Genomic DNA, 14,180 nt, shown 5'->3' on the forward strand with positions numbered 1-14,180 from the left:
CATTCAGAATTCTTGACTGTGTACCATGAAAGAATAACACAAAAATTAGGGGAATCTGAAGCCTGGAAGGATTAATTAGCTAGGGTAAAGAATATGGGCACTTGAACAGGGTATGAACAGGGTGTGCACAGAATGTGGGTATTTGAACAGGGATCTCTTTAGAAGAACACAACACACAGAAAGGAAGTTGGGCCAAGTACTTATGCAGCTGTGGGACTCTTTCAGTGGTAGACTGGGACCTTCACAACTGCAAATTCAGCATGTTCAACTAAGTGGAAGTCTGGCCAAGGCCTTGCTTGTAACCAAGTCTCTGAGCTGTGTCTGTAGCTCAGCACCAAGGTATTAATCAAGTGACTTAGTCTATGCTAAATATTGACTTTTTAGAGAACCACCCTGAGCTAGGTTCACAGAGCAAAACTTGTTCTAGCATACAGTAATGTCACTAAATGTTCTCCCTCAAAGGGAAATTGTACTACAGCCCACCTGGGACACCAGGAAGTCCTCGGTCTCCTGTAGAGAGAAAGAAATAGACAATCAGTGGGAAATAGGTCTTCCCTGTTTGTCACTTTGGCTGACCCACACCCTCCTTAAAAAAGAGTTTATGTTCCTGGCAAGGTTACAAGTTCTACTATCTCCAGCAATGCCACATTTTCTCTCTTGTGTTTATGCAAAGAATTGAATCATTCACACCATGCAAAATCCTCTGAGGCAGTCTGTGATTAGACCAGATAGAGCCTGGCTTCAGGAATGACTTTCATCCAGGTGAAAGAAGTTTTCAGACTGAAAGTGAGATCTGTTATCTCTTCTACTATGAACTCTAAAATTTTCTTTGCCCAGAAGGAAGAGAAAAAACCCCAACCATTACAACAATATCTAAACTAACATGTAACTAGTAGATAGCTAAGGTCAGCTTCTCTAACTTCTGGAGTAACAAAAATCCATTTGCTACCCAGGCCCCATGGTAGGGTGCCAATCTACCTGAAAAAGCAGGTAACTCTAGACTCACCTTTGGGACCTTGCATTCCCATGTCACCTGAGAAAAGAGGAAAAAAATTGAATCAGGAGACATCCTGGAGATATCTCCTATGAATCCTGGTTCATTTTGGTTTTCTAGCTGCTTTCCCACCTTCAATGAAACATGAAGGAGTTATGGGTAAACAGGACACTCCACACTTGAATAGTGCAGGATCAGCCCCATCCCACTAGTGGCAATCATGACTGGCCTTTCACACTGGCACAATGCAAGATTTGGCCTCCTGTAATGTTCTGCATGGGATCAGGGCCTCTACAGTTTACATGGCAAACTTCAGTCTAGCAGGACCAGGGCAGTGATTGTTGCCCTGTGCTCGGCACAGGTCAGGCTGCATCTCAAGTGCTGTGTCCAGTTCTGGGCCCCACACTAGAAGAGGGAAATTGAGGTGCTGGAGTGAGTCCAGAAAAGGGCAATGGGGGCTGGTGAAGGGGTTGGAGCACAAGTGCTATGAGGAGTGGCTGAGAGAGCTGGGGGTTTTTAACCTGGAGAAAAGGAGTCACAGTGGGGACCTTATCACTCTCTACAACTCCCTGAAAGGAGGTTGTAGCAAGGTAGGGGTTGGTCTCTTCTCCCAAGTAACAAGTGATAGGACAAGAAGAAATGGCCTCAAGCTGCACCAGGGGAGATTTAGATTGGATATTAGGAAAAACTTCTTCACCAAAAGAGTTAAGGAGCATTGGAAGAGGCTGCCCAGGGAAGTGGTTGAGTCACTGTCCCTGAAGGTATTTAAAAGACATGTAGATGTGGCACTTAGGAACATGGTTTAGTGGTGGACTTGGCAGTGTTGCACTCCATGATCTTAAAGGTCTTTTTCAACGTAAATGATTCCGTGATTCTTTTTGTTCAAGTATAAACCATCTTCATCTTTCTCACTGCCAATTACCCATTGTGGCATTATCCACCCCACACTTGTGCATTGCTAGAGCCAAGGAATAGAACATGGGAAGAGAAGGATTATATGACTGTACCTTTTGCACCAGGTTCTCCTCTCTCCCCTCGGAAGTAGCCTGTAACAGGAAACAAAGAGGCTGTTACAGAGTGCATTATACAACAGAGTAGTTACTATTTTCATGTACAAGAATCCACCTATTTGGATTTTGAGGCTACAGGCAGCACAGTACAGCTTTTTGAGTTTCCTCAGTAGATTTGTTTTCACATATCCATGAAATTCTGAGGCTGGGAGAATGTAGGCTCCTCTGTTGTTAACCTCCTTGCAGAAGTAAATCACCTTTCCCTTGTTAACAAAAGTAGCATGAGAAATAACATGTGGGTTCATTTTTCTCTATAGATCTTTCCAATTGGAAAACTCACTTGCTACAGCAAGCATGATACATCCTGGCCCAGGGTGGCATGTCCACAACCTCCTTCCTTCTCCCTGTTTTGCTGTCTTTAAGGGATGCAACATCAGTATTAGTGGCAGCACCCTGAGCTCCAGCACAGTCTGTCTCTGAGATCAGGTGAGGGCACTATTTTTGATAGACTCCACGTACTCTAGAAGTTCTGATCATTAGGCCTATGGGCAAGCAAATCCTCCCTCTCCCCTTGAAATAATTTGGTCTCATGCAGCATCATAAATATTGACTCTGCTCACCTTGCTCCATTTCCTTGTTCAGTCTGCTCTTCACCATCAACCAGATTGACTCTTCATTTTGATGTGGGAAGGTTGAAGAAGGTGAGGTACTATGAAGAAAGCCTAGTCTTGAAACATACTTTTCTATTTTTGGATTCCCTTGGTTAATTGCCAGGAAGTCATCATTGATTTTTTCCAGGTTTTCCATACGAGATTTCAGCTTTCTCACTTCTTCCGCTGGAAGATTAAAGTGAAATGCTAGGAACATGCTGCCAGGGACATGCCTGCCAGAAACACCTACTGCTATCAGCAGGGACTTGGGAACACTGTGTCAGATAGCTATGGCCACTGAGTTTTGCAGGATTCTTCTTTGCATTGTTTTTTGGTTTTTTTCCTAGCAGGGATACCTGGAATTTAAATGACAGCTCTGGAGTCTGTTAGTCTCCGAGCAGTAAGACCTCAGATCTCAGGAGCTTTCCTATCCTGCTCACCCTGAAACTATAAAACCCCTCATCAAAAGTTTATATTCCTGATTCATTCTTTGTGTCCATTTGCAGTATCATAGTGGCAGTCACCATCAAGCTGAATGTGCTCTCCTCTAGTTCTCTGGCTTGGTATCTCTAGTGTTTGGCCACTTTGCCAGCTCCCACCCTCTGTCCTTCTATCATATTCAACACTTTGTTCCTCAGTTATTTCGTACCCAGAGCAATGAGTCCAAAAAGCAATCCAAGGAGAAACAACCAGGCCAGAAGCAATCCCAGGAGCCATTTCCACCAGCTACAGCAGGAACTGCAGGGACACCAGGATGGTGCTGATCCCATTGCACCTCCTGCATCACCACTTCGTATTTCTGGAAGGGGGAAGGGGCAGTGTCCTGGTTAATGAAGAATTCCTTGATTTCAGCATTTCGAATTTCTTTACAATAAGGACACCAAGGTCTGATCCATTGCACAAAGGGCTATGGAGAAAAATCCTTACATCACTCTCTGCACATGGCAGGTGTAATTCTAGTCCCTGTGGAAGCTGGGAACAGCACTACCAAAGAGAATTCCAACAGGTGACAACATTCAGTGCATTTTAAAATAATAGCTGAAAAACATGATCTCCTAGGTGTCATTGTTTTGTGCAGGTTTAAGCCATAGCTCAACAACAGCCAGCATGGTCTGTCTGAACCCTCTCTTCCCTGGTAGCAGGATGCAGCTGTACTTTCAGCTACCTGATTTTTTACTAGCAATAAAAAATACCCCAACTGCCCACTCATCTACAATCAAATCACTGGTACCAATTTCTCCAGTAGCCTCCTGAACATTCCCTCCCTCTGATGTCATTGCACAGGGATCACTCATGTCACTCAAGAACAAGTGCTTTTTTTGTATATTGTGCTTTGGTGCTTCTTGCAATGAAAGTTGCATCACTTACCTGCATAAGTTTCTTTGTCCCTTTTTGGCATGGATTTCAGCCCTCCTGTATTAACAACAGTAAAAAAGGTTTTACCAGTCTTTCTGTGCATGATTCCATTTAGAGAATGGGCTTGAAAGGGAAAGGTAGTAATGGAGTCAGAAGGAGAAAGTTCTATTGCATTTCCACAGGAACAAACTCATACCATTTGCATCTGATTTTAGGCCAGTATCTGTAGCATAAGAGGAGGAAAATCCCTGCTTGTCTTTCTTCAAAGTGTCTTCTACAAAGGATCCTGAATGGGGACCGAATATAATTGAAAACATTACACCAGAAGTTCAACCAGGCCTATCTTCTTTCATTGCTGGAAGGCATATTTTTATTGGTAAGACACAATAGCTCTGCCTGTTTAAACCAGATCTAGTTTTGTTTTGCTTTCAAAGCTCTAGAGCTTTGTGAAATAGCCCAAGGCACACTCTGGAGCTTCAAATGCAAAAACCAGGCCCAGATTGCAGCTGGCATGGTTAAAGGCTAACTGCCTGCCAGAGCTTTTTGTTCCCTAACTCTGAACTTCCTCTATGTTCAGTCTCCAATCCTGTGCCATCAGAGTATCCACACGTCCTGAAGAAGGGAAGTTACCTCCGTTAAGCCCAGTGGTAGAGGCATTAAAGACTTTGCCACCATCCTTTGTCATGACCAAGAGCTCCATCTCCTTTGCTGGGGCATTCTCCTTTTCCAGCAGCAGGAACTTGCAGTCTTTGCGCAGAACGTCATCTCCCTGGGAGCTCAAAACAGTTCCCCCTGGAATATTGGTAAAAGATGGCAAAGAAGAAGGGATGAGTGTGGGCCACTGAGTCCAAAGCTACAAGCCACACCACTTTCGTTCATTAAAATAGGTAGTCACATTGTGATTGGGGTTGCCACTACTTAAAATCACCCTGTAAGAGACACACTGGTCACTGAAGCTGAGAACTGTGCATGTTATTAGATTTCTTTAGAGATGTGTATTTCACTAGCAGGGGAGCAACTGCTACCAGAAATGAAGAACATCTGGAATTTAATCACATATAGAAGTGATTTGCTCAATGACCTCTTTGCTTCTCAAACACACTTACTACAGAATCACAGAAACTCAGTCTGGGAGAGACATTCAGGGTCAGCAGAGCCAGCACAGCTTGAGCTGAGGAGTCTGTCAAGCACTGTCAAGCTACTCTGTCAAGCACAAAGCACTCCATATCCTTGGGAGCCAGCAGGGTTATGAGACATTGAACTGCACTTTACTGAGGTTTGGCAGAGGCCAAACAAGGTTCAAAACAATCATTGTGGAAATCTTTGTGCCATTAGGCATTACCAAGTATGCCTGGAATGGTGGGCAAATGTGAGTTTGTACAGAATTGGCACAACACTGAAAACTGAGATAACCAGAATGATATTGTTCCATTACTCTAGCAGAAACTTGGAGTAAACCTTTATTAGAAATGTTATCATAACTTCCGTGGTATTTACATCTATTTTTAAGCCTCATCTTTAAGAGTCCTTGGATGACAAAACAAACTTGGCTTTCCTTACAACAACAACAACAACAAAAAAAGGAGTAATTTGTAACTCCTAGAGTTGTAGAAAAGAGCTGGAAAGGATGAATCCCAACTGTTCAAGGACAAATGGCAATAGAAAGACCTCAGCTTCCTCATTAAAAAAAATCTGATTATGCATAAGTCAATTCCTTCATTTTTGAGTGGCTGAAGTTGATACTACAGCAAAATGATGTTTAAGAACAACCTTGCTAATGTTTTTTAGCATCAGATGAAGTACAATTTCACACGTGTGTTTTTCTATCCAGCTCCTGCCTGCTGAGCAGAAATAACTGCAATTAAATAATCCAAATTACCACAGAGTGGAGGAGATCTGAAACAGACCAGCTCATTTGCTCATTCTTAGCTTCTGATCCACCTGTTTTTTCTTCAGAAAGGTACTGGTAGGAGACTTGGCTAGTGACAAGTTATGCACCTGAGTGTCACTCAGCTAGCTGAAACTCTAACTCATGATATGCTTGCACAAGGCTGTGCTGGTTTGGGCTGCAGTGGAGTTACCTTTCTTCACAGTGCCTAGTATGGGGCTATGTTTAGGATTTGTGCAGAATACAGGGTTGATAATACAGAGATGTCTTTGTTGTTGCTGAGCAGTTGTTTACATAGAGCCAAGGCCTCTACTGCTTTCTGCACAGCCACACTAGCAAGGCAGTTGGGGGTGCCTGGGAGCTTGGGAGGAGACACAGTTGGGACAGGTGACCCAAACTGACCAAAGGGATATTCCATACCATAGGACATCATGCTCAGTATATAAGGTGGCAGGAAGAAGAAGGAAGGGGGGACATCTGGAGTGATGTCTTTTGCCTTTCCAAGTAACTGTTTCACGTGATAGGCCCTGCTCTCCTGGAGATGTCTGAACACCTCCTGTCTGTGGGGAGCAGTGAATTAATTCCTTGTTTTGCTTTGCTTCTGTGTGTGTGTCTTTTGCTTTCTCTGTTAAACTGTTTTTATCTCAACCCATGAGCTTTTCTAGCTTTTACCCTTCTGATTCTCTCCTCCATCAACAAGATGGTGTGTGAGTGGCTGTGTGGTTCTTGGCTGCTGGCTGTGGTTAAACCATGACAAAGGCCATACCTAAACAACTCTGAGTGACACACTCACCCGCCGAGGCTGACACACCAGTATGTGCTGTGGTGTTGCTCTGAGAAGTGTTCTTCATCCCATATGCTGCAATGAAGAAATTGAGAATGACAGATGAAGGATAACAAAGGATCTACACACACCAACCTTGGGCTGTAAGCCATTTCAAAAACCTTTTCTCACTCAGCATACCTAAAACAACTCAAACAACCAAGGGCTTCCCCAGCAAGCAAATCTCTAGTGCATAGGCACTGGGAGCTGTTCCTGCACATGCAAAGCAGAGGAAATGTTCTTCAATATCCCTTCACACCACACTGTCACACACAAGAAGATGGTAATGAGGGAGCCCCTGCCCATATGAACCTTCTAATCACTATAGAAAAGGTGGGAGAAGGCAGCACACATTGGTGACCCTCACACTTTCTCTAGGCTTAATTTGTTGCTGACCTGCTGAGGCTGCAGTAGCATTGTGGGTCATGCTTGTAGAGCTTGGAGACAGGTTGTTTTGAACTCCAAACACTGCAAAGAAAAACATTGCAATGGAGGTTATTGGAGTCCTGTAGTGCAGGTGGTATTCTCCTAAAACCGAAACAAAGCCAGTGATAATAATGATAACCTCTCCCAACAAATTCCACCTGCTATATGGAGGCACCACAGGCCTAAGCATTTCTGTTCAAAAATCTTCCTTACAGAATGTTTATTTCCTTAGATCATTTTCCTGTGTTGTTATTGGTGGCCTAGGACAATAAAGGTGACCACCTGAAAACATCTCAAGTTACATTGCAAAGCCACTCTCATGGCTGCAGGTGGGGCAGCTGGGAAAAAAAGGAAAAGTCATCAAACTGGCTTGGACTGACTAAGGGAAATTTCAGGAGAAAACTGCACACAGTATGTGTCAAAGTGCTGTCCTGAGTGAAGCAAACAGCCTGGAAGGTGACACCTCTGGTGTCAGAATCAGTGTGGCAATAGAAGAGCAGTGTCCAAACTGCTCTCATACACCCTGCTCTCTTGGCAGGCCCAGTCAGAGACCCTGTGCTCTGCAGTAGTGTGTGTGACTGTGAAAGGAAGAGAAGTGGTTTAGTAATATTGTAGGGAGACTCCCAGAAGCCATGAGCCATGAGCCAGGTGAAGCAAAGAGAACAGTGAGCCTTTATGGATCAGGACACATGAGCATTATCCTGAGTTGTTCTAGGGAAGAAGGAGTCTGCCATCACAGGTGTCTTTCAAAAGACAAATTATTCTCCTTGAAAAACTCTAGTTTTCCCTGCTTCCCAGACAAAAACAGACAGGAGCTAATACCAGGTAGACTGGGCCAACTCAGAATAAATACACCCTAAGTAAGTAACTGGGAGACAAGCTGCTGACACTGACATGAGGAACAGGAGAAACTGGGATATAGGTATTATTTCACTGTACATGTCTGCCAGGAATGTGCTGCTGTGAAAGTGTGAGGGAAGAAAAGGAAAATCTGACCTGTAGAGGAAGAGCTCAGGCCTGCATTCAGAGTATGATTGCTGGGAGCTAGGTTATTTGGAACACCAAAAACTGCAAAAAGAGAAAGTGAAATGTTATTACTTCTCTGAAATCAGCAATCCAGCACCCCAAAAAGTCAGTGGCATAGTCACAGAAATTAAGAGTCAACTTGGAAATGCAATTAGTGAAAACGTACAATAATGGCACAGAGGGAAAATCTTGACAATTGTGACACCAAACCACTTTTACTGAACTGACAAAGGGGGGAAAACCCTACCTCCGACAAGTTGCAATCATGTGACAGTGAGAGAAAGCAAAGCTTTTAATAATATGCCATCATAAAGCTTCCTGTGGTTTTTCTCTGCAGCTGGGAAAAGCAGCATCCCTGGCATTTACAAGTGGGCCTTACCAGGTCTAAGCACACTCAACACTCACTGATTGCTTTTTAGTGTATGAGTCATTCTTGCAATGGGCCAGGATAATCCAATGTTAATTAGGGCATAAAACTAATTTTTATAGGGATGTGAGCTTGACCTCCCTGATAAAGCTATCATCAAAGTTTAGTGGCAGTCAGACAGTCAGGACAATAGATCCTCATGAAGAAGAATTTTCAAATACAGTCAGTGCAGAAGCAGAAGAACCAAATTACACAAAACCTGATAAAATTCAAGCATATCTCCTGCCATCTCAATTCTTCCATCATTTTAGTTCTTGCTGTGCAGAAAAAAACCCCACTGATTTTGACCCAGTTTTGGGATGGAGTTACATCCTTCAAACCAGAGCAGTCCAGAGAACATACCTGATCCTGTAGAGTGGGACATGGCATTAAGCAAGGAAGAGCTGTTATGGTATCCACCAAGGGAAGACCCAGCAGGCAGCGTGGAGGACCACATGTATGAAGGGAGGGCAGTATTCAGTATGGTTGTGTCATATGTTCCTGACACTGTGAAAAACCAGACAAACAGAAGTGGTTTCCAATGAGACCAGGCTTGTGGCTTACCACGCATTACAGGTTTATATGGCAAAAAGCTTCACCTGCCTTCAGTTTCAATTGGCCCTTGTGGAGGCAACACAGTGACTCCAGGTTAACAAGGTATAACTGATCTCAGATGTCAGCTGATTACAGCCCACTCAAATTTTAAAGGGATAGAGATAGAACTGATAGCATGATCATTCACGAAACACCTTGAAGAGATTTCACTGCTTGTAGATGCTGTGATATCAGAGTAAAACACTTCAGTCTGCCATTCCATCAATAAATCATCCTGGGCCATGGGATGAATGACTTGCTTTCCACATGTGTGTCTGATTGGTTTCACTAAAATTCTCAGTTTTAGACGGGATTTGAGGCAGGCATGAGATAAAAGGTATTGCTTGTACTTTGATACCAGTGGAAGGTAGTGGAGTGAATGTGAATACCACTGCCTCAGGTCTTGTGGTGAGGCTTATAAATAACAGAAGATTGTTGCAGTACTTTTAGTACCACTTCAGTCATAGAATCATAGAAACGTTTGGGTTGGAAGAGATCTTAATGACCATATAGTTTAAATCCCTCTGCCACTAGACCAGGTTGCTCAAAGCCTCATTCAACCTGGCCTTGAACACTGCCAGGGATGGGGCAACCACCACTTCTCTGAGCAACCTGTTCCAGTGTCTCACCACACTCACAGTAAAGCATTTCTCCCTAACATCTAATCTAAACCTACTGTGTTTCAGTTTGAAGCCATTCTCCTTTGTCCTGTCACTACAGTTCCTGATGAGTTATTATCAAGTTGTGAGGACAATAAATCAAACACTTGACCAAATGTTGTCTTCAGTGCTATCTCCATCTCACTTGGAGATAAGAGATCAGCTCACTCTCAGACATGTTTACTTAGAGCTCTTGTCTCTGCCACAAATACTGAAATAAAGCTGGTGGCAGCAGGAACGGGCTTATTTTTATGGAAATTAGACAAGTCACCAGAAAGCTACCCAAGATGGATCCTGTTATGGCAACATATGGACAGTCTTTCAGCATGTTGATTTTTTTTTGGTATTGCCACCACTGTCTGAGGCAGAACATGTATTTTTACTTGGATGTTGTTAACAACAGAGTATTTTAAGATAAATACCATTTGGAAGGACAGCAACGTTGCTAACCACCAAGTACCTGATTGAGAGCTCTCAGTAACCATCTTCGTCTCCACCACAGCCTTTTTTGGTATGGGCAGTGTACTGGATGGTGATCGGGTCGGGCTGCAGCTGGCTGATCGACTTCCTTTCAGCAAACGTTTCACATCATCCAACTCTGTCCCTGAAAGGAAGGCAAGTGTCCAGAGTCACCCAAAAGCCATTGTCTGTATGATCTGTAATCTTGTTCTGGCTAAGCCGTTCAATGGAATTTACCTGTGAGTCTATGAAGTTGTTACTTTCTGGAGATGACACTTAATAACGTCAGATGTTCGTTTCGGGGACTAAGTTCTATTAGAGCCTTGTTTCTGTGACTAAAAACCATTACATTTTTGCAAGCCCACCACCTACCCCATGGCATGCTTCCTTGTTCAGAAAGGGGAGACAAATGAATGTTCTTAACAGGATTTGGTCCCAGAGACACCACAGACATATCCCTAGCAGCAAGACCCTCTGTCTTATCCCTGATATCCCTGGAGAAAAAAGCCACGGCACTTACATCTGCCAGAGGGAGATGCACTCTGCAGTCGGACTCGTATTTCACTCTCTGGGAAGATAAAAATCACATCATGAATGTGGAGTGAGACACACTTATGCCCTGGGCTGGGAATGAATCTTTAGGCTGAAGTGAATTCCTTCCTTCTTGCTATCTATATTCCATCTTGCTGCTTGATCTGAGCAGTACTCATGGCCCATGTGAATTGATTGTAAATTGATTTGGGAGACTTTCTGTTTTGGGGCCACATTAATTACTTTAAAGTCCAGAGAGCTGTATTTCACTCATTGAGAGCCACTGTTGAATAGTGCTGTTATGGTCAGACATACAGAAAGCCTAATTATGCAGTCCTCAATCACACTGATATTCCCACTCACCACGAATATTTTTTTTATCCTTCTAAACAAACAACCACATAGTCAAAAGAAACTTACCAAATACACAAATTCCTTACTGCTTCTTGGGTAAAATTCACACCGCTGTATGGTTTAATCTCTTACCATGTGCTGACTTCTCTTTTGGCTTACTGAATATAACTAGACCAGTTTTAAGCCAACATTCTCACCAGGTACTCAGTGTTATTGCTGACCTTTACTGTCCATAACAAGAGACTACAAAGGTAATGTGATTTGGTTGGGGCAGGCCTTTAAGCTTGCTTCCCACAAGCAAAGTGGCCAGCTAGGACATGTGATACATCCTCCTCAAGATGAAATCTGACAGTGCATGCAGTATAAAAGCAACACTATCTTGGCATATATGTGGAGAAGTTGATGGACTGGAATTATTTTCTGAAGTAGTGTGAGAAGCTGGAGCTGATTCCCTGGCATCTGCTTTATTATGTATAGCCTAGTTCTGCTGGGAGCTCAAGCATGTAGTGTGCTAGAGGAGACTATGATGATCTGAGGCAGAATAATTGGGAAATGTGGCACTCTCCAGGAGGAGTGTGCAAGGACACATTTTGATTTATATCCACTGCTAAAATTAACTTGGATAAAGTGACATTATAGTTCCCTCTTCAAGCAACTGGGAACAGATAGCACACTCTTACAGGCCAACATAATCCTTCTTTCCCCAACACTGTTAAATTGTTAGAAGAGCTGAATAATTTAAACAATGCGGAGCTTTACAGTGAGCTGGATACACAGACCACAGCAAGTCCACAATTTCCTCACTATCTCCTTTCTACCAGCATGAGATCATTTCAGGGTATGGCCTCGTGGTTTGCAAGACAGATTGCAGTAGGAGAAACATGAATGCAATTACTGTAAATATGTCAGAGGAGGATCCCAGAGCACCAATCGACTAAGTTTATGGTGGTGAACAGACAAGATGGAAGACTATGTCCTATGCCACCAGATGTCCATATTCTCAAGTAGATCCTCCCTTCCTTTCTGACACAGTCCAAACCACCATGACCTTCACTAGAGTCAATTTTTACACCAAGATTGTTTAAACAACTGCTTATAGAGAAATGGTTCAGTTCTGCAGTGGTGTAAATCCACATACTTCCTCTGACTGCTCTACACGTAAACTGGTAGACTCCAGCCAAAGAACAGGTCCATTTAATACACCTGAGTTATACTGAAGGAAAAAAAGGCTTCTCAAAGAACAGTATCGCTCACCTCGACTTTGGCTTCTTCCTCTCGTGGAGGCAGATGCTGTGAACAGCAATGAGAGAAAAGCAGTATTAATCTTTACTGCCTGTGACATCTCTGAAAATCAACATGTTGATCTTGCTCAGACTGCTCAGATTCAGACAGTAACATTTCTTGGAGCACAGCTAGGGGAATTGAACCTATAGAGTTTTTACCAGGTCCCCTTTAGACCATAAGGTATCTTACAGAATCAGTAGAGTAGCACCTTTAGCATTTCTGAACCAGCTGGTTTTTTTGTACACATAACTTGTTCACAGATGATGATCTCCCATTTCAAACAGCCAAAAGCAAGCTAGTAGGCCTGTTTACCCCACTGACCAATACTGGATGCTGTGAAACCTTGCCTCCTCTCTGAGCCAGAAAGATGGCCTGATCATAATGTTTCACTATCTACACTGAGTGAAATCAGCTCAGAGTTCAGGCAAGTCAAGCTCATACCTGCTGACAATGTACAGTGTAAATATGTTACTGGATAGCCAGTTCAAGTTTCCATATAAACTTGCTGAAGTCTAGAAAAGAGCTATTGAAAAAGTATATCCAGCAATGGCTCAAAACAGTGAGTTTGGACCTTCTTGCTTGCAGCTGTTCTATGGTGGGGCTGGGGGTGGAGGGAATGCTATGAAGTATCCCTTGTCTGTGTTCTCTTGTCCATGTCCTATGTCATATCGGGTGCATCACAAAAGCAGCTGAGAGTACCAGATATGCAGTACCAGAAATGCACCCTCCATTTAAATTTGCATCAGCTAGAGATCTAGCTGTCAGCTGTAAATGTAAATCCCAAATAACTCCTCTGAACTCATGGGGCTGCACTGACTGCCCAGTACAGAGGTAGAATACGTAGAGCAAGACACAGCAACATGCAAAAAGTCACCATAGTCACCAACTCACAAGACCTTGCCATAATATTCAGAGGAACAGCTCTAAAATGAACATACCAACATCTTTTCTGGGAAACTCAGGAGAAGAGTTGGCACTGGAGCTCCCTGCAAAGAACAGAAAGATGCTCATTAATACTTTGCCTAAGATCATTAAAAGCTTTCAAAACATATTTTCTTGGCAAATGTCTGATCCCAGCAGGCAGCAAACACTTCCATTAAAAATAAGGAATATTCAGGATTACATGAAAGATCTACCAGTGTCTTTCAGCAAATATATGCCACGCCTCCTTTTAGGAATGAGCACTACTATAAATAGGACTTAATCACTAAAATGTGCCCTGATGGGTTATTTCCTAGCAAAACCACAGTGGGATTCTTGTGATATTGGAGATAATTCTGCATTAATATGACCTCAGAGTGCACTACACGATGCCTCCTTTCTATGGCATTTTCTGTGTTACCTTCATATGTTGCATGGCGGTTGACATAGGTTTTTCTTTCAAATGTTGAGCCAGGTGATTTGGTGAGAGTAGAGCTGGGAGACTGAGCTTGTCTGTAGCCAGAGGATGATGATGTTGAATTCAGTCTACCACTTCCACCTATAGTTAAAACAAAATGCCCCCAGAGAATTGAAGTTATGCTCTGGCTGTACACTCTGGATACCCTGGGAGCTTCATGTTGTCCAGCTTCTGAGCTGGACAAATTTGCATTGGTATCTCACAACTAGAAATGGACAAGAACAACATGGTCTAACTTTGGCTGTTCTCAGCATTTAGTGCAGAGAAGAGTATTTGTTATCTTTCTGGTTTCAAAATAAATCTTGTCAATGATACATACAT

General features: G+C 43.1%; 1 protein-coding gene across 1 annotated transcript in view; it reads right to left on the bottom strand.

The window, feature by feature from the left end:
• Positions 1–13,940, bottom strand: part of COL17A1 (collagen, type XVII, alpha 1) — a gene marked incomplete at its 5' end in the record, with an annotated part of 33,988 nt that extends 20,048 nt beyond the window's left edge. Inside the window, 17 exons of the mRNA XM_009070384.1 lie at positions 483–510; positions 1,007–1,033; positions 2,002–2,040; positions 2,625–2,840; positions 3,304–3,453; positions 4,023–4,067; positions 4,207–4,296; positions 4,641–4,802; positions 6,692–6,757; positions 7,118–7,189; positions 8,144–8,215; positions 8,943–9,086; positions 10,293–10,436; positions 10,812–10,859; positions 12,431–12,466; positions 13,399–13,446; positions 13,803–13,940. Of these exons, the coding sequence (XP_009068632.1) occupies positions 483–510; positions 1,007–1,033; positions 2,002–2,040; positions 2,625–2,840; positions 3,304–3,453; positions 4,023–4,067; positions 4,207–4,296; positions 4,641–4,802; positions 6,692–6,757; positions 7,118–7,189; positions 8,144–8,215; positions 8,943–9,086; positions 10,293–10,436; positions 10,812–10,859; positions 12,431–12,466; positions 13,399–13,446; positions 13,803–13,940 (1,525 nt within the window). The remainder of the gene's footprint in view (positions 1–482; positions 511–1,006; positions 1,034–2,001; positions 2,041–2,624; positions 2,841–3,303; positions 3,454–4,022; positions 4,068–4,206; positions 4,297–4,640; positions 4,803–6,691; positions 6,758–7,117; positions 7,190–8,143; positions 8,216–8,942; positions 9,087–10,292; positions 10,437–10,811; positions 10,860–12,430; positions 12,467–13,398; positions 13,447–13,802) is intronic.
• Between the last annotated feature and the right edge of the window lie 240 nt (positions 13,941–14,180).

This window comes from Acanthisitta chloris, unplaced genomic scaffold (assembly GCF_000695815.1).
Source record: "Acanthisitta chloris isolate BGI_N310 unplaced genomic scaffold, ASM69581v1 scaffold1552, whole genome shotgun sequence".
Taxonomy (NCBI): domain Eukaryota; kingdom Metazoa; phylum Chordata; class Aves; order Passeriformes; family Acanthisittidae; genus Acanthisitta; species Acanthisitta chloris.